General features: G+C 42.4%; 1 protein-coding gene across 1 annotated transcript; it reads right to left on the reverse strand.

Moving 5' to 3' along the window:
- Positions 1-4,131: 4,131 nt before the first annotated feature.
- LOC138981264 (UNC93-like protein) lies at positions 4,132-19,673 on the reverse strand. Its single transcript, XM_070354106.1, has 9 exons — positions 19,480-19,673; positions 17,409-17,550; positions 16,036-16,202; positions 14,119-14,384; positions 10,695-10,852; positions 9,385-9,624; positions 7,970-8,105; positions 7,492-7,623; positions 4,132-5,967 (listed from the first exon to the last, which is right to left on the reverse strand). The coding sequence occupies exons 2-9, from the start codon at positions 17,520-17,522 to the stop codon at positions 5,729-5,731; spliced, it is 1,452 nt and encodes a 483-aa protein (XP_070210207.1). The 5' UTR covers positions 17,523-17,550; positions 19,480-19,673; the 3' UTR covers positions 4,132-5,728.
- Between the last annotated feature and the right edge of the window lie 1,126 nt (positions 19,674-20,799).

A 20,799-nucleotide genomic window follows, 5' to 3' on the forward strand; every position in this document is an offset into this window, starting at 1 on the left:
AATGAGGCTTATATCGCGCATATTCCGTGGGTACAGTTCTAGGCGCTCTGCAGTGATGCCGTGTGAGATGAAATTTTATACGGCCAGTTAAGTTAGTTATCGGTACGCCTATCGATCGTTTCAAACAGTAATTCCTCAATGACCAATGGCAGACGCCTTGAGTGTACAACTATAGCGGTACCTGTAATAACACTGTTGTGAACAACTAAACGTGTCCTTACAGTGCATGTATCATCTCACGACAGGTGAGCTGTTGTCAGGTTCATATAACGTAACGACAATAGGGATGTGTCATCACATCGAATGGCCTAACGTTGGAGGTACCACCGTATTGCCGTGAAGACTTGCGTCCTGATGTAGATGTAGATATGTACTTTAGACAAGTCTTTGATGAAAGAACAATATGAAGGTGACCTATAGCTAACTCACATGCGAAGGGCCCTATTTTGCAGGTGCGTGTGCGTTGCCGTGGAGATTTGCACCATGTTGTAAGTTGATACTTGGGCAAATTTGAAATGGAAGGACAGTAGAGAAGTATTCTCACATCGTTGGGGTATTATTTTGGAGGTACAGTCCAACCAGTTTATAACTTACATCCATGCTAGGAACCAAACAAAAGTGGTCGTTATAGAGAGATGGTCGCCATGGAAGGGTAAATTATAGAGGGAAAAAACATGTTCCTTTGGGGTGATCGCTATGAGCAGTTGGTTGTTGTCCAGAGGTGCACGCCGGGACATGTTTGACTCTACCCCTATCTTGATGTGAATATTTGCGCCAGGATCCGAATGTGGTTTAAACAGTGTGTATTCAACAATTCGTAGATAATTCAACATGATATCCGAAGGTGCAAATTGGACCAGTTTAAAATGAAAGGACAAAGGCCGGGGGTCCTGACATCCGGAGAGCCTCCTTTTGAAGGTACCCATCTGTAATCGTAAATATGTGCGTCATGATGTAGGTGTTACTTCTTCTTCTTCAGCGTTCCAGAATTGTCTGGTTACGTGTGAGCTCGTTTGCCTATTTGGGTTCCCCACACTATACTCTGAGAGCATAGTCAGCTCACTCCGCTTTCGTTGAGTAGGCATGCTGGGTATTTTCGTGTTTCCATAACCCACCGAACTCCGACATGGATTACAGGATCTTTTCCGTGCGCACTTGGTCTTGTGCTTGCGTGTACACACGAAAGGGGTTAGGTCACTAGCAGGTCTGCACATAAGTTAACCTGGGAGATCGGAAAAATCTCCACTCTTAACCCACCAGGCGGCAGCGACCGGGATTCGAACTCACGACCTCCCGATTAGGAGACCGACGTCTTACCACCACGCCACTGCACCCGTCGTAGGTATTACGTTAAGCGCCTCGTGCCAAACGGTGGGTATGTTATTTGATTCCTTCTTAAAGAATCCACCTTCGTGCACAGTTACGGTCACACGAAATGAAGCTCCTGCCATGGCAAATTCCTAGCTCATTGCAGACGTGGAATATAATATATAACATGTCTAACTAACTAAAACCTCCTTATTTACTGTTAGCTACACGGAAGTAAGCTTTGGTTTTGAACAAAGAGTGCGCGTAATTGTCAATCTAAACACACACACACACACACACACACACACACACACACACACACACGCACGCACACACACACACACACACACACACACGCACTCACACACACATACGCACACACACGCACACACACACACACACACACACAAACACACACACACACACACACACACAAACATAACTGCAAGTCTGTGTTGTTGAGATTTGTAAGATTCCTCTTTAAATGTTTGTCTGTCTGTCTGCCAATCTGTCTGTCTGTCTGCCTGTTTGCGTAGAATGAGGATGAGAAATTCCTAAATCCCGTACCGTCCTCTGGTTAGTACTCGCCGAGCGTCATATTGGGAATTTTTGACTGTCCGGGTTTTTTCCTGCCTTACTTTTGAATAAGACATGCAAATATTACGCTGTTCGCACCAGTCTTTCTGTATTCCGAAGACAATTGTAAACTGATGGGTCATGACAGAAAATTAATCATCAAGCTTTGTAGCAAACAAACAAACAACAACGAAGAACAAAAGAATAGGAAAATCACAACAAGAACATGACAACAACAGCAAGAATAGCTGGTTTGACGATGTGGACAATTCAGTCAGTTTTATTTAGAATCTTTTCATACATAAACATGTTGAATCACTGCAGTCGTGGGAAGTTTATACTGGGTAGTTGCGGAGATGTTTTGAAAACGTTTGCGTGTCTTAAGACTCTTTATTAATGGGACTTTTTTTTATAAATCTGCTGCTAATGTTTTGTTCATACGTTCATGTGCCTTATATGTGCTGGGACTGGATGGCCGAGTGGTAACGCACTTGCGCTCGGAAGCGAGAGGTTGCGAGTTCGACCCTGGGTCAGGGCGTTAGCAATTTTCTCCCCCCTTTCCTAACCTAGGTGGTGGGTTCAAGTGCTAGTCTTTCGGATGAGACGAAAAGCCGAGGTCCCTTCGTGTACACTACATTGGGGTGTGCACGTTAAAGATCCCACGATTGACAAAAGGGTCTTTCCTGGCAAAATTGTATAGGCATAGATAAAAATGTCCACCAAAATACCCGTGTGACTTGGAATAATAGGCCGTGAAAAGTAGGATATGCGCCGAAATGGCTGCGATCTGCTGACCGATGTGAATGCGTGATGTTTTGTGTAACACAAATTCCATCTCACACGGCATAAATAAATCCCTGCGCCTTGAATATGTGCGCGATATAAATTGCATAAAAATTAAAATAAAATTAAAAAAAATATATCCCTGCGCTTAGAACTGTACCCACGGAATATGCCTCATATTGATTGATTGATTGATTGATATTACCCGCTATTACGAGCTAGTCGTGTGACAGAGTTTTCTTGCACATGAGACTGTAGATGTTTCACGACGGCTTTAGCCGGAGTGAAACAGCAGCAGTCGAGTGTGCAAGAACACTCTCTGTCACACGACTAGCTCGTAATGGCGATTATGTCTCACAGCTTCAACAGAGGAGAGAACAAACACGTTTTGCGTACTCACGCTTGATAAACCTAAACACAGGAGCAGCCATTGTGGAGAGATCTACTTTTTGACGAAAGTGAACGAACAACTATGAATGACGTCTCGGTATATGTGAATGACGTCACAGTCATCGTCACAGTCTGTATCTTTTGAAGCATTCCATTCTTCATGACGTCTTTTCTGTGTCTGCATCCGCGAAATGTTTGTTCTTTCCGGGGTCTTTGTCATCTATGTTCAGAACTCTGTCCTTCTAGTTTCAGACTAACAGGCCTCCTGAGCGAGCCACTTTCCAAGGGAAGCTAAACTCGCGTATGGAAACAGTACCGTAGTCTGGGATGCCGTTTTCAGTATTCTCAGCGTTGAAGAATTTGTAAAGAGAAGACACGACAACAGCAGGAGAAATAAAAGTCGTGTGTGCATTTTGGGTTTTTTGGAGGGACGATTTCGAGTTTGAATCTGTTCTTGCACATGCTCCAAAGCGTGTAACATACAATCTTGCACACGTTTGCTTTAGTAGTGGCAAAGAAGGAAAGCGTGTGACATATCTTCTTGATATTGACAATATAATGGCATATACATGTAATTTGTGTTTTCGTGATATTGTCAATCAGTGTACTTTTTTGTTTTCCTGAATTAAAGTGAAGTTTCGCTTTGGAATCAGAGAGAATGTGCATGTGTGCTTGAGTCTTTGTCTATGTATGTGTTTGTTTGCGCGCTGGTGTGTTTCTGCTATGTACTCATGTGTGCGTGCCTGTGGTTCGTACCAACAGTACCAACAGATTGATTTTCCAGTGAAAACGCTCCGTTTATACCAGACCTGTTATGCTCGTTTGAAAGAAAGAGAATTCATGCAACACAGAAAATAGAAATCGGAATGACACAAACAAATGGTCACTTGATAAGTTACTTCATATTGAGGACAGGTACCATGATCAGCAAATAAAAAGGAGTGGACACATTTCTGAAATACAAGCAGAAAAGTTTGAAACATTCCAGGGCAACAAACTCTAAAAGCGCATCCAAACATAATAATAATTATGATAGAATAATGATGCATGAATTGAAGAAATGTATAAGAACACAAGAATGTATGAATGACAAAGAACAAATGTTTATTTTTGAATGTTTTATGTATGTTTTATTACGGACACAAAAGCTCAGCAATGTAAGTTCTCTTTTAGAGATTAATAAAGTTTATTGTATTGTATTGTATTGTATTGTAACACTTTCCAAATGAGGATTATACAAATATATATAAAATTTACGAAAGATAAGAAAGCTAGTACACAGAAACGTCAGTTGCAAGGAATTCCCAACGAACGAGGCAGAGAACAAAATAGACGCGGGCAAAATCAACGCTGACCTATGATCAACGTTCATTTTGACTTTATTACACATTGCAAAATATAAAAACATATTTCAAAGAAAAGAAACAGTTACACTGATCACCAGATAATGCAAAACGTATCATAAAGTTACAATTGAGGCAAGGATTTCACAATACACATCGCAACATTTAAAAATGTTAAAGAAAGGAAACACCAAAATTGATCAAAAGATAATATAAAAAATATCTTATACAGTTACAATTATGGCAAGAATTTAACAATGGACTAGTTAGAAAAGAGAGAAACCCCCATCAATAGGATTAACGTGCGGAAACAACAAGAACAATACATATTATATTTTGCTACTCCATGAATCTCAACGGAAAATGCGGAAACAACAAAAACAATCAAACATCTGTTTTGCTACTCCATGAATCTTGAGGCAGATTGTGCACTTCTCTATTTTCCCAGTAGTACGCGTGCACTACGAATGAATGCGGAAACAACCAGAACAATAAACCATCTCGATTAGTTGTCCTCGAATCTTGGATATGAGTGTGCGCTTATCCGATTTAACCAGTAGTACACATTGCGAATTAATGCGGAAACAATAAGAACAATAAAACATCCTTATGAAGACTAGTCCTCCGATCTTGAAGATGATCGTGCGCATCTCTGAGTCTGTTGCAACAGCTTTTCATGGCTAGATGGTAGTTTTTACATTTAGTCAAGTTTTTTTCTTTTTTTCGATAAATGTCTTTGATGACGTCATATCCGGCTTTTTGTAAAAGTTGAGGCGGCACTGTCAGAGAGGTACAGAAAAGCGTGCTATCCTTCTCAGCGCAACTACTACCCCGCTCTTCTTGTCAATTTCACTGCCTTTGCCACGAGCGGTGGACTGACGATGCTACGAGTATACGGTCTTGCTGAAAAAATTGCAGTGCGTTCAGTTTCATTCTGTGAGTTGGACAGCTACTTGACTAAATGTTGTATTTTCGCCTTACGCGACTTGTTTAACGTCCCTTCAACTGTGTTGTCCATGCAGTACCGTTTTCACTGCTGAGATCACGCGACTTTACAGTAATGATTCCGATAGCCATGTTTCAAACCGGTATCCTTTCGCAAATACAAATCCTGGCTACGCAAATAAAACATAAAAATTACAGTCTGTTTGGCCGATCAGTTCAATCAAGTGACCACACGATGATTATCCGGGGAAACATTTATCAATCGGAATGTCAACCTGTCATTTTGACCAGTTGCCAGTTTCTTTTCCTGTATTCGCAGATAATTATGTAAGAGTGATATGCAGAATATTTCCGTGTAAGGCAATCCCCGCCGTACTGAGCAGTCACTGTACGATGGTGGCCTTGACCTCAGCTTTCCGACCCTGCTTCCGCCTCTCTCTGACTTCCACTATAGCGTATCCCAGCATGCCTATGGCCAGGAAGCCGAGAGAGATGTAGAGCTTGTACTTGGTGCGCAGAGAGTTCTGATAGAGGTAGGTGACGGCAAAGCCAGCAGACTCCCACAGGCGATAGTTGGCAAAACCTGCTTCGGCATTGTCTGTAAACAGCGCGCCGTATAGAGCTGCAAGAGAACGAACACATTGGGACTGAAACACCAAGAACAGTTAGGCAACAACAAAAAAAGTCTGTTTACGGTAACCCGACCGACCCTATTTTTTTCGCGCGACCCTAGACTTTTTTTTGGCATTTGGGGAAAAAAAAAATCTGGTTTTTTTGCAAAATAACGTAAAAATATGGTTTTTTGGAGAAAAAAAAATCCCGACCTACCGACCCTATTCTTTTGGCCTATGTTACCGTAAACAGACCTATTTTTTTTGGCCTTAAAGGTATCATCCTTCTCTTGTACGCGATTATTTTCACGATTATGACACCTTATGTCAATATACGAACGCTCAACATAACCTTGATTAATTTCGCATATTGACATAGGTGTCATAATCGTCTTCTTTCGTTATAATTAAAACGTTCCATTACCTTACAATCCTTGTTTGATTAACCTTGTGAAATCTGAGAATATTAGGTCTTATACAGGAGGGAGTCTTAAAGTGAAGGTAAATGTGCGGACTTAAATGATAAAAAAAACAAGGTCTTAAAAATAGGAGGGGTTTTAAGCTTTACTGTTTACACCGCTACCCTTTTAATGGAAGGGCGCTGGTTCTGTGCGACGCTTAGTTTTCGAGATAGGTGTGACTGACGAAGAACAGGACGTCACATTCCAAATAAGCACGACTATGTTGCAGGTGGAAGCCGCTGAGATTGCATTTCTTCGGGAGGTTTCCGCAAAACTAGATAGGCTATTACACGATTTGCGCAAAACAGTTCAGAAGCAGACGATCTCTGAGATCTCTGTTCGTCTCGTGATAACGTTATTTTGTATGATAACGATTCACTTGCAAACTAAAGTATACAATTTGGTGTGTCAGGGGTAAATGTAAATAGAAATGTGTAATACAGACAAAGCAAACAAATAAACGTGTTTTTCTCGTGAAAATGTTGTGTTGTGCGGGTGTTTGGGTGGCCACGTGATGTACACAAAGCAAAGTGCGGGACGGACTCTGCTCTGTGCCGTAACACTGGCAAGTTCAAAACACGAGAAAAACAATTTCGTTATGCGGGCAGCCACGGGGGATGTATGTATTTTTCAAATGGTTGTAAAATAAGTCTTGTATTCATCACCGTACTCAGGCCCTGTTCTTTTTTTCGTCACACTTAAAACCGTTATTTCTTGTGAGCGACGCAGCATTATTGTATACTCCCGGTTACGATCTTTCCATGGTAAGAGGATGGAGTTATTCTGGACCTTCTTCCTCCATCATTCAGTAGACTGGTTGTTGCAAGCCGAACATATCAATAACCAGATCGGTTTAGACTCCAGACACTTTACAATGATCATCTTATGGTCCCAATGAATAGTAGACTGGGCAGGATCAAACCTAGTTATATGTCAGCTAAAAGTTCAAATGATAAACCAAGTAGGTTGAACGTTATAATAGGCATCGCAGATGTCCACACAAAAGATACAAAGTGGTCTTTTTATGTGCTTTTGAAATAATATGTGAACGATTCACTCTGACACATCACATACCATTAATCTGTGTCTGAATGACGGCATCTCCCATCCCCCAGAAGGCAGCGATGACGTAATAGTAGGCAGGCGCCTCTGGATCTGGTATCCATAGCAACAGGATGATCTGAAGAGCTCCGTGAAGTAATGACGCTGAAAAACATAAATACAACTTCAGATGGTCATGATGAGAGACTGTTTGAGAAGCAGCATTCAAGTATCGTCGAAAAGACATTACTGAAAACGTTAAATGATATCGAACTACAAACATGAAATACAGAAAGCACACACTATAACATCCTTGCTTATTCTTTACATGTAGATAGAGATTTAAGAAGCGCTGTGAAGAAATAACCGAGCCCAAAGAATTGTGTATGGCCGATACAACGCGTTGTTGTGAAAATGACGAATAAGAAAACTAAATAACAGTATTGTCCATAAAACCATCACATACATGGCATTACGCCTTTAGGTAGATGCCTGCATACACAGTACTCACCAAGGACAAAGAAAGGCACACGGCCGACACATTCCACCAATCTACCAAAGATGAAAGAACAGGAGGCGTCCACCACACCGAAACAGATGAAGATATATCCCACGTTGGACACGCCTAGCGTACAGCTCACGTACGACTGCAACGACACGACATCGTAGCTTACAGACACTGCCATGCACACAACCCCTTCCTTCCTTTGAAACGACCATGCATACCGCCACAGATCTATTTATGTATTTACATCGGGTAAGAGTATCATTCAGTGACCACCAAATACATGTGATTTTTGTCCGTATGATTAATTGTTTTATGCAGGTTGTGCATTAAATTGTTCTATTTTGTGTATGTTCTTTTGTAAAGGGCCTAGAGCCATAGGTTAGGCACTTAAAATGTCCAGTTATTATCATATTATATTATTATTCAATGTAGACATAAAAATATTCACCAAAGATGTCGGTCCCCAAGCAGTTATGCAAAACGTTGTCACTCTGCACAGACTACAGTTTTGTCGTATGTGTCAAAGAGTAAGTATGTCCTTTTGTGTGTTTGTTTGTTTGTTTGTTTGCTTAACGCCCAGCCGACCACGAAGGGCCATATCGGGGCGGTGCTGCTTTGACATTTAACGTGCGCCACACACAAGACAGAAGTCGCAGCACAGGCTTCATGTCTCACTGGATTCTGACACCGGACCAACCAGTCCTAGCACTAACCCCATAATGCCAGACGCCAGGCGGAGCAGCCACTAGATTGCCAATTTTAAAATCTTAGGTATGACCCGGCCGGGGTTCGAACCCACGACCTCCCAATCACAGGGCGGACGCCTTACCACTAGGCCAACCGTACCGGTGTATGTCCTTTCCCGCCAAAAGTAAATGTTAAATGTGCTGTGCCACAGATTATTGTACAGTTAAACATACAGATACCTAGTGTGTCATAAAATGTTATTGTTTATCTATTAAAAGGACACGCTTAAGCGTCTTCCCAAGTATGTCCTTACCCCACGTCAATTTTTATATTGATCACGTGAGAATTATCGACTCTGTCAATGAAAAGAACCATGAACGTCTGTACACGCTACAAAAGTGTTCATGCTATTGAAGAAGAACAAATCTTTGTCTGTATCTTCTCTGGTTTCTTTCTTCGCTTGACTTCTTTTCATTCTTTCGTTTCATTGTCTTCACCCGTTCGTTCGTTTGTTCGTTCGTTCGTTAGTGCGTTCATTCCCTCCCTCTTCCCCTCCTTCCTACCTCTTTCAATTCCTTCATTACTTGCTTCCTTACCTTCTTCAGCCACATTCGACAATTTTCCCAAAGCATATTACCTTTTTTTCTGCTCTAACATTGGTCAATTAATCCACAGAGTACGTACAAAATCAATTATTCAATCAGCCAATCATTCGACAATTTTCACTTTACCTGGGTAAAGTCACCACCGATAAAAGCCTGCTCGACACCGCTGTAGACAGTGAGTGGAACAAGCAGAATCTGTGCAGGTGAGCTGATCAAATGCTTTACGGTGGCAACCATAAGTTTTGGAGACAGTTTGCGATCCTCCAGGGACGTCTCCCTGTCCAGTTTGATTGGGTCAAGCAGAACGACCACGATGACCACTGCGGCCACGGCGCAGCACAGGTAGATAATTAACAGGTTGCGCACCTGTGCGACAAAAGTATCAGAAAACACTAACAATCACGCAGATACCAATATTTACAGCTAAATGTCCAATAAAATGTGTCCTAGATGTTGTCTTTATTGGTGTAGTGTACAATATAATATAACTGAATCAGTCGAAAAGGGCATCTTGAAGTAAAGTGGACAATCAAAGACATTAGGGAGATTTAAAAAACGAAACGTCGGGACGTTTCGTTTTGAAGTTGTGGTAAACGTCATCATTTCGGGGGTCTCTCGCTGGAAAGGTGAAGGTCAACTGAAACGAAACGTGGAACGTCAAAACGCAGTCACGTTTTCCACCCCCAAAAAACGAACAATATTTCGTCAACTTTTGTGAGTATTTTTGCACACTAACAGTTTTATTTGTTGGCCATGTTATGCATTGCTAGATTCATCAGCCCTTTCACAGTCTTTCAGCGCTGAGAATGTGTTCATTGGAGGTAGACAACTGTTGTGAACTGAAATATTTTGAAGGGTGCTGATCCTGGTACATTTATCCAACTTCATGGTGAGAAAGCAAATGGCGAAGCAGAAGTAGGTCATCGCATCGAATTTTTATTCTGGCTTCGTATGTGATTTTGTATAAACAAAGTCTGTGTGATTTATTTGGACTGAAAATAATCAAAGTATGCCCGATTCTGGACCACCTCCTAGGGGTTTTTTTTCCATTCTGATCGAGGACAGACGTGATAATTTCACTTGAAGATTTATCGCCCTTCCTTCATTCCGAAACGAAACGTGAATACATCTAAATCTTGTCTGCGGCCTATGCCGTCTCGTTTCACGTTCCGTTTCGCGGGGTGACTCATTCACCAAACGAAACGAGCTGCAAAACGAAACGTGCTGTCTTTTAAATCTCCCTATTGACAAACTGAACTCTTCAACTCACGAAAAAGACACTGTAACAATCGGTACTGGGCAGTCTGGTGTGTAAATAAGGGGGAGAGGTGACAAGGAGGAGAGTGGTGGGGGGGCAAGAAAGGAGAGAGATGGGTGAACGACTCTCCACTCTCCAGAACAATACTACTAGTCGCACAAAACAAAAGCATTCTCACCAGCTCTTCTGGCTGTTTGAAGCCAGTGTTGTTGGTACCTGACTCTGGGAAAAACTCTGCCCCGCACACTGCAACAGCTACCGTGGAGTTCTCTGTCACGTTGGACTCAGGTTTTTTCTCTAACACGGTGGATGAGATCAAGTTGCCCCAGATTTGACCTTGACAAGCAATCAAACAAGGTCAATGTCAAACTGTTGACAGGCGCGACAGTTCGCACAATCATACTGTTTACGGAACTGAGTCGTGAGCTACTCCAAACATACACATTCAGCTTTGACCTCCTTTGACTAATCAGGTCAAACTGGCTAAAACATTCTGTTCATTTGTTTCCTTGTTTGAGTTTTGTGTGTGTGTGTTTGTTTCCTTGTTGGGTTTTTGGTTTTTATGGGGGCGAGGACGCCCCCATTCTATACGGATAGTTTCGAGGTTGACCATGGGCAGCGCCATTTTGTTGTGAAATACGTCATCAGTTTGTGTACACAGGAAGTTGTGACATCCGTCACCCTATGGGAGGGGTGACGTCAAAATTGTTCATCTGTAGAAAGTTGTGAAATCCGTCACCCTATGGGAGGGGTGACGTCAAAATTGGTCATCACAGAGTTTGTGTAACACAGGAAGTTGTGAAATACGTCACCCTATGGGAGGGGTGACGTCAAAATTGTTCAACAAAAACATGATATGTCGCATTGTGCAGGGTCAACTGCAACAAACTCAAACCGAGCCATTCATACCTAGCTGTATTTGAGTGACTTATATACCCGACATTTTTATTTCTTATTTTTAGCACAGGTGTAGGAAAAATCATGAACCAAAATGTTATTTATTTTCTAATTTAACATTTTTTTTACAAATATGACCATGGTCTTTTAAACATACAGTGACATTAAACATTGTTATGTTAAAAAAAAGAAAAAAGAAAAAAAGCTTTTGTGCACAAATCAGAAAATACATTGTACATTTTACCTACAGGCCAAACCGTGAGTGTCTGTGGCAAAGCCCGACCCAGGAAATTGCACTGATTTTATATTTAGATCAGAGAGAAATTGTCAAGAACAGGCGCTTGCATTTGGATGTGTCCAATGATAGTAGGTTTGGTTGTGATCAATCAGAATAATGTAGGAATAAAAATGTATGACAGTTTAGTATGATGACATGTAATTCACATATGCTGAAATATGATATTATACATCATGTAATATTATTATGGCTGTTGCCATGACCATGAAACCCAACAAAGGTTTAATGTAATGTAATTCAAAATACCAAAACCGAGCACCTATTAATCTCGTCTTTGCGCGTGAAGATTGAGGCCGTCTGCCAGTAGCGGTTAGGTCATACAGTGGAACCCCTCTCTAGCGACCTTTAAAATGTTGACAAAAATCGGTCCTTGTGGAGGAGGGTCCTTACAGAGGGAGGGGGCGGAGTCAGGGGGCCACAAAGAAAGTCAGATTTAAAAAAAAAAAGAAAACAGAGAAGTTTGAGTTGCTGACGACCGTTCTCTCTGAAAGCAAACTGTTTGTCCTTGGTGTCCACCAGTTCTGGTGCATGTACTACCCTGGCCAAGTTTCCTCTCAAGACATCAAAGAGACCGCCCCAGTATACTCTACAGCCTCTGGGCGAACCACCTCTCATAGCTAAAACTGGGTCAATGACCCCTGGGAAGAAGGTCAGTGTCTATAAAAATTTTACTCCTAGGCCTGCGGCCAGGGGGGGGGGGAGTATACCGGTACCATTTGAGAATCAGACCAAATGAGAATTGAACCATTTGAGAACATCCTTTTTTTTTCAATCACTACATCGAAGGCCTGCGGCCCGGGGTTCACATGGGTTGGTTTGTTTGTTTGTTTCAAACCCACACCCATATACACACATTTCCCATTTAAACCATTTGTCGGCCCCCTGTCGATATTTATCGACTAAGTTCCTTGGTTGTTGTTACATTTAGTCAAGTTTTGACTAAATGTTTTAACATAGAGGGGGAATCGAGACGAGGGTCGTGGTGTATGTGTGTGTGTGTGTCTGTGCGTGTGTGTGTGTAGAGCGATTCAGACCAAACTACTGGACCGATCTTTATGAAATTTTACATGAGAGTTCCTGGGAATGATATCCCCGGAATTTATTTTTTTCGATAAATACCTTTGATGACGTCATATCCGGCTTTTTGTAAACGTTGAGGCGGCACTGTCACACCCTCATTTTTCAATCAAATTGATTGAAATTTTGGCCAAGCAATCTTCGACGAAGGCCGGACTTCGGTATTGCATTTCAGCTTGGTGGCTTAAAAATTAATTGATGACTTTGGTCATTAAAAATCTGAAAATTGTAAAAAAAATATTTTTTTATGAAACGATCCAAATTTACGTTCATCTTATTCTTCATCATTTTCTGATTCCAAAAACATATAAATATGTTATATTTGGATTAAAAACAAGCTCTGAAAATTAAAAACAAAAATTATTATCAAAATTACATTTTCAAAATCAATTTAAAAACACTTTCATCTTATTCCTTGTCGGTTTTTGATTCCAAAAACATATAGATATGATATGTTTGGATTAAAAACACGCTCAGAAAGTTAAAACGAAGAGAGGTACAGAAAAGCGTGCTATCCTTCTCAGCCCAACTACTACCCCGCTCTTCTTGTCAATTTCACTGCCTTTGCCACGAGCGGTGGACTGACGATGCTACGAGTATACGGTCTTGCTGAAAAATTGCATTGCGTTCAGTTTCATTCTGTGAGTTCGACAGCTTGACTAAATGTTGTATTTTCGCCTTACTCGACTTGTTTTATTTTATGCAATAAAAGGCTTGCGTGGAGTCTGACAAATAATCTAAACAAGAGAACAAAGAATCACAGATGAAATGATTCTTTCAAAACACAGATGGAGAAGACAGAGAGAGAGAGAGAGAGGGGGGAGAGAGAGAGAGGGGGGGAGAGAGAGAGAGAGGGGGGAGAGAGAGAGGGGAGAGAGAGAGGGGGGGAGATAGAGAGAAGGGGGAGAGAGAAAGGGGGGAGAGAGAGAGAGGGGGGAGAGAGAGAGGGGGGGGGAGAGAGAGAGAGAGGGGAGAGAGAGGGGAGAGAGAGTGGGAAGGGAGAGAGGGGAGAGAGGGAGAGAGCGAGGGGAGAGAGAGAGGGGGGAGAGAGAGAGAGGGGAGAGAGAGAGGGAGAGAGAGAGAGAGGGGGAGAGAGAGAGAGAGAAAGAGAGAGAGAGGGAGAGAGAGAGAGGGAGAGGGGAGAGAGAGAGAGAGAGCGAGATAGAGATAGAGAGAGAGAGAGAAACACACACACCCATACACACACAACCCCCCCACAAACACACACACACACACACACACTGAAAATGGTGGGTTCTTGTGGGGTTGTTTTTTGTCACTTCAACCTAATTGACTTTACATGACTCTTAGAGACAGAGACTTGACTAACTGGTCTGGAACATCATGAAGAAGAAGCCAAAGAAGTTGTTGATGACAGCGTCCTCTGACTGTTTGGTGAGTTTGGAGTACCACACCCCGAGCTGAGTAAGGTAGGTGCATTTGGCCGACCACATGGGCGCCGCACAGATGCCAACAAGTGTCGCTGCGACTGTCATCAACCAAACTACGGCGTAAAAGTTGGCTGCCATGAAGACCGCGTATCCAGACACGCAGAGAGGGATGGTCCATTTGCAGCCCAGTCGAGAAATGATGAACCTTGGACAATGAAAGCCATAGACTGAACTAATCTTATAGTTTTTTTAGTTTTTTTTTTTGGGGGGGGGGTGGGGTTGGGATTGGGGGTGAGGAGGGATTCTGTTTAAAGCCACACATCGGACAATAAGGTTGCATTGTATTTACAAACATGCTTTATTTGAGGGGAAAAGATAGTTCTGCATCTTAACTGTGCCGCGTACTGCCGCAGATTAACTCCTTTAAATTTCTTTTGATCAAATACTGCTCCCTAAAGTCAACGCTTGTGGCTTCAAAAATCATAGACAAATTCACAGTATTTCTGATAGCCGGTCACTCACGTGGGGAGGAATGAGAAGAAGACGATGAGAGTGATGTAAATTATGGCAACCAGACTGTAAGCACCAACCCCGCCCTCCTTAAAATAGCCTACATCACTGCCAAGAATTAATAAAGAGTTCTCAAGAAATAGTAAAGGGTACACGTGTTAATTGTCACCTGATTGCAACGTTTGTTATTACTGTATGTGTGTTCACTCATACGCATATGCGACACTACACAAACCTGTAGGGAGTTCAGCTGTTTATTTCTCTAAGCAGACATAGATAGAATGAGTCTGGCAGTTACAAGATGGCGACCAGTCACCTCATCACGTGACGTTACTTTCGCGCCAACAACCTGATTGGTAGATATTTTTAGCAGTAAAGAAATGACATCATTTCTAAACAATTACTTGCCTCAAAGTTGACATAAGACCCGTCCAAATCCTTCTCTAAAGCGCAAAACCCAATCACTTACTTGAGCAGGAAGATGAAGGAGACGAGGAGGGTGATGTAGAGTGGCTGTGAGGCTGTAATCCCCCACCCCGTCCTCCGTAAAAATAAAATATTGCCAGAAAACGTTGCTACCTGAAGTCAACGCTTGTGGCTTCAGGCGTCCTAAACAAGTTCACAGTCTTATATTCCAGCGTAAAAGCCGGTCATTCACTATTGGAAGAAGCTGCAGGAGACGATAAGGACGATGGAGATGACTACAAGAATGTAGGCCTTTACCCCGTCCTCTTTAAAAAAAAAACCACGAAACATTACCATGAAATAAACGTCCAAAGCGCAAAACCCGATCACTCATTTTGGAAGTAAGATGCAGGAAACGATGAGGGCGATGTAGATACCAATGAATGTAGGCCCCCACCCCGCCTTCCTGAAAATGAAACTCCGCCAGGAAATAAAATCCCAAAGGCAAAATCCGATCACTCAGTTTGGAAGGAAGATGCAGAAGACTTTAAGGGCGATGTAGATGAATGCCAGACTGTAGGCTCCCATGCACCCTGTCTCGTACCCCTTAGAAACAAAACACTAACAGGAAATAAAAGTCAAAAGTCTTTTCTAAAGCGCAAAATCCGATCACTCACTTTGGGAACAAAGATGCAGCAGACGATGATAGCGATGTATATGGCGGTCAGACAGTAGGAACTCACCCAACACTAACAGGAAATAAAAGTTCAAAGTCTTCTCTAAAATGCAAACACCGATCACGCACTTGGGAAGGAAGATGCATGAGACGATGATGGCGTTGTAGATCGATGCAAGACTAGGAGCTCACCCCGTCTCGTACCCCTCACAAAACCAAAAGTCTAAAGTCATCTCCAAAGCGCAAAAACCGACCACTCACTTACTTGGGAAGGAAGATGCATGAGACGATGAGAGCAAGGTAGATGGAAGAGAGACTGTAGGCCCCCACCCCGTCCTCCTTGTTGAGAGAGGTCTGCAGGTTGGCCATGGACTGGAAGGCCGTGAACAGGAACAGGAAGCCCGTGCTCATTACCACCACGTTCTTGTAGATCTGTGCAACGTATCTAGACAGTCATCTGAGGATCGCTTTGGTTAAGCAAGCGGAGCCGGTTAGCTACCACATTTTTCTGATACAGTGTAACACCACAATACAAATAAGGGAATATAATACATTTTATTTCATTTCTCTTTTTTATTGCTTTATTGTCCCATCGCTCGGAAACTCGGGTCGCTTCCTGTGGAAAGTTAGCAGCAACTGAGTCCCTAGGTGTGTGAGTGCTCAGGTGTTATCAGCCACCTGCACTTCTGGCCGAATGACCGAGGTATTTTTCCTGTTACATTGGTGACATGGGGGGTGGGGGGAGGGGGGTGGGGTGGATACCGTCTCTGAGTCTGAATAAAGGTGACTCGTGTCTGGCCCGGATTCCAACCCGTGACGCGCGGTTCACAAGTCTAGTGTGGATCCCCGATACAATACAATGCAATACAATACGATACAGATGTATTGATCTCAATGTGGTTTACGAACAGAAAAAGATTCAATCAGCTTCATGCTCACACAACTTCACTCCACACATCTGACCACTCACTAAAAACTCAATAACATAAGAATCATAAGTCTAGAACATGATACATATCCGCACTAAAACGCTTTCTTCACACACGCACACCCACAGTACACACACTTAACTTGCTATTGCTGATTTCTTGAAATGGGCAATTTGCCCATTACGCATAATCGGCTGCCGAATCCGCGTAATCGGCTGCCGAATTCGCGAAATAGGCCTTCATACGATTTCGGCAAAACGCTGCCCAATACGCGAAATCGGCAGCGTTTTGCCGAAATCGCGTAAAGGCCTCTAAAACTTTCCTATTTCGCGAATTCGGCAGCCGATTACGCGGAATCGGCAGGCGATAACGCGTAATGGGTAAGACGTCGGCCTCCTAATCGGGAGGTCGTGAGTTCGAATCCCGGTCGCTGCCGCCTGGTGGGTTAAGGGAGAGAGAGAGAGAGAGAGAGAGAGAGAGAGAGAGAGAGAGAGAGAGAGAGAGAGAGAGAGAGAGAGAGAGAGAGAGAGAGTAGTCTGTATGTTCAATGTTTAGCACTTTACATAAGCACTCATCACATGTAAACTGTAAACCATCCGGAAATTAGTAATTACGAGTTGTAGTTTTATTTTTCCTTTTTTTTTTTTAAGCAATACAGTTCAGTCAGTCAGACATCCACTCATTCATTGGTCAAACACCAAAATATTACCCTTAGTTTGGTCATCGGAATTTCAGATATCCTGACTTCATTTGGGCATTTGGTGTCCATTTCGTACCCGTTGACGACGTCATAGGCTGGATGTTTCAAGTTTTTCTTATCCATTGTTGCACTTGTGAACTTGTTGTCCGCTCTGTCATCAAAACAAAAATGAAAGCTAACATATGAGGGGAAAGCCAATTGAAAATGTTCTGACAACACATGATTTTACCAAAGGACACAACTTTAAGTTTTAAAATTAAGCTTTTCGGGCCAGTGCCTTTCGATCACTTTCTTCTTTTTCTCAGTTCTGAAACTAGGTTGAGTCAGAACTCCTAAGTGGGAATACTTGTATAGCACATACATTATGTGAAAGCAGCATGCATTTAGGGTGTTCCTGTTTCTTCAAATTACAAGCTTGACGCGGTCAGTGGTTTTCCTCTTCAAAGTGCAAGTGTGTATCGGTTGTAAATTCGTTATGGTCAATGTTTGTAAAGATTTTAGTCAAGCAGTATGTAAGAAATGTTTAGTCCTTTGTACTGGAAACTTGCATTCTCCCAGTAAGGTCATATATTGTACTACGTTGCAAGCCCCTGGAGCAATTTTTTTATTAGTGCTTTTGTGAACAAGAAACACTTAACAAGTGGCTCTATCCCATCTCCCCCCTTTCCCCTATCCCATCTCCCCCCTTTCCCTCGTCGCGATATAACCTTCGTGGTTGAAAACGACGTTAAACACCAAATAAAGAAAGAAAGAAAGTTAGGCTCGTGTGTCTTTGTCGGTTTAATTGTTTTGTGTTTTGTTCGTTTGTTTGTGCATGTGTAGTTGTAGGTTAATTTGACCCATGGACATGGAGAGTAGTTGTTGGAACGGGCGCAGTGGCGTGGTGGTAAGACGTCGGCCTCCTAATCGGGAGGTCGTGAGTTCGAATCCCGGTCGCTGCATGCCGCCTGGTGGGTTAAGAGTGGAGATTTTTCCGATCGCCCAGGTCAACTTATGTGCAGACCTGCTAGTGACTTAACCCCCTTCGTGTGTACACGCAAGCACAAGACCAAGTGCGCACGGAAAAGATCCTGTAATCCATGTCAGAGTTCGGTGGGTTATAGAAACACGAAAATACCCAGCATGCCTCCTCCGAAATCGGCGTATTCCTGCCTGAATGGCGGGGTAAAAACGGTCATACATGTAAAATTCCAGTCGTGCTAAAAACATTAGTGAACGTGGGAGTCTAAGCCCATGAACGAAGAAGAAGAAGAAGAAGAAGAAGAAGAAGGAGGAGAAGGAGTTTGACTAAAAGTTTTGACTAAATGTTTTAACGTTGACCGGGAATCGAGATGAGGGTCTGGTGTGTGTGTGTGTGTGTGTGTGTGTGTGTGTGTGTGTGTGTGTGTGTGTGTGTGTGGAGAGCGATTCAGAGCGAACTACTGGACCGATGTTCATAAAACTTCACATGAGAGTTCCTGGGTATGATATCCCCTGACGTTTTTTTTTCATTTTTTTGATAAATGTCTTTGATGACGTCATATCCGGCCTTTTGTGAAAGTTGAGGCGGCACTGTCACGCTCTAATTTTTCAACCAATTTTGCTGAAATTTTGGTCAAGTAATCTTCAACAAAGGCCGGACTTTGGTATTGCATTTCAGCTTGGAGGCTAAAACATTAATTTACGAGTTAGCTCATTAAAGTTGACATGAAAGTTAAATTGTTGCAAACAGATTCAACATTGATTACATCGTATTCTTCATCAAATTCTGAATCTGAAAATATATACATTTCATATTTGCTCTAAAAATGTGATCACAATTCACGATCAAAGGTTAATTAGGTACTATAAAAATAAAAATAAAAATAAATCCCTGCGCTTAGAACTGTACCCACGGAATACGCGCGATATACGCCTCATATTGATTGATTGATACTACGATTAATTAAAAAATGTCATTCCGTGTGTTCGACAGCTTGACTAAATGTAGTAATTTCGCCTTACGCGACTTGTTTCTCATTTGTCTTTACTGGCTCTAATATGATTATTTAACTTGATAAAGTACTACTTATTGCAAAGCTTGAACCAATCTGTCATTTACCTTCATACACGCTCCAACCTGTGTTTCGCCTTCATGCACAGTCTAGGTTGTGTTTCATACAGCTGCAAAGGTCACAAAATACAAAATCCTCTAATGTAGAAAATGCATCACCCTCTTCGTCAATGTTGCATAGTCAGATATTAGTACATGTATATAGAATAAGTGTTTTATATTACACTGTTCATCGCACCACTGGTTGCTGCTACTTACAACTTACAGCAAGTGGAACCAAACACTTCTTCTCAGTCCAACCACGTATATATATATACACACTACTGCATGGGTCACGCACATCCAACGTGAGAAGAATATTAACTGATGTTTCTATTTGGTCATTCATCTTTTAGTGTATATGACGTACGAACAAGCGGGAGCAAACCTTTGTGTGTGTGTGTGTGTGGGGGGGGGGCAGTGCACAAAACTCCTTTTTCTTTTCATACACACACACAGGCGCGCGCGCGCGTGCACGCACACACACACACACAAATGAACACACACACACAAACACATACACTTACACACACACACACACACACACACACACACACACACACACACACACGAATACACACACATACACACACACACACACATACACACAAATGAACACATACACACACACACACACACATACACACACACACACACACACACACACACACACACACACACGCAGTACTTATACGCAGCCGTATACCCAGCTCAGGTACCGATGGGCTGACGCAACAAGTTTGTTTTTATTAGGTCACAGACCTTGAAGACCCAGGTGCAAGACCGAATAATTCATATCACTGAAATGCGTGTTCCCCACCATTAAACATGCGCTCAGTGAGGGGGTTTGCTTCCACCAGTTGTATTATAACCCTTCGTTCCAGTCGTCTAGGAGTTTTCTTCCGGCCACTGGCGCTCGTTCTCCCCGCAAACGGCGCTACTAGTGTGGCTACGCGCAATAGTGACGCCGAACGACAACACATCTGTCTCGGTTCCGTCGTCGTTGTCGGTCCCGTCTTTCCCGCAATGTCTATTATTGACGAACACCTAGCGAACCATCCTGAATTCAGGTCAAAATGAGTTACTTCCCTTCGGGTCTCATTTATCCCTGACAGGATGCCTTTCAAGTGTTTTTCTTCTCTGGAGAGAAAATCGATTTTTTGTTTTTGTTTTGTTTTTGTTACATAATTAGAGCTTTTCGTAATGTGTTATTGATATAAGCAGATTCGCGATCGGCGATAATGTTATTTCATGGTGTTGTGTAATTTTTAAATGAAATGGAATTGTTATGTAAGACAGTTTGAAGCGAGATATCTTTTGCGGATGTAT

Source organism: Littorina saxatilis, linkage group LG12 (assembly GCF_037325665.1).
Source record: "Littorina saxatilis isolate snail1 linkage group LG12, US_GU_Lsax_2.0, whole genome shotgun sequence".
NCBI classification, from domain to species: Eukaryota; Metazoa; Mollusca; class Gastropoda; order Littorinimorpha; family Littorinidae; genus Littorina; species Littorina saxatilis.

What these genes read in the sequence shown, in the direction of transcription:
- LOC138981264 (XM_070354106.1), bottom strand. Translation starts at nt 17,522, where the DNA reads ATGGATAAGAAAAACTTGAAACATCCAGCCTATGACGTCGTCAACGGG. An exon ending in TTCCGATGACCAAACTAAGG is followed by an intron (nt 16,203 to 17,408) that starts GTAATATTTTGG and finishes TACGTTGCACAG; the next exon opens with ATCTACAAGAACGTGGTGGT. An exon ending in TCATGCATCTTCCTTCCCAA is followed by an intron (nt 14,385 to 16,035) that starts GTAAGTGAGTGG and finishes TCATTGTCCAAG; the next exon opens with GTTCATCATTTCTCGACTGG.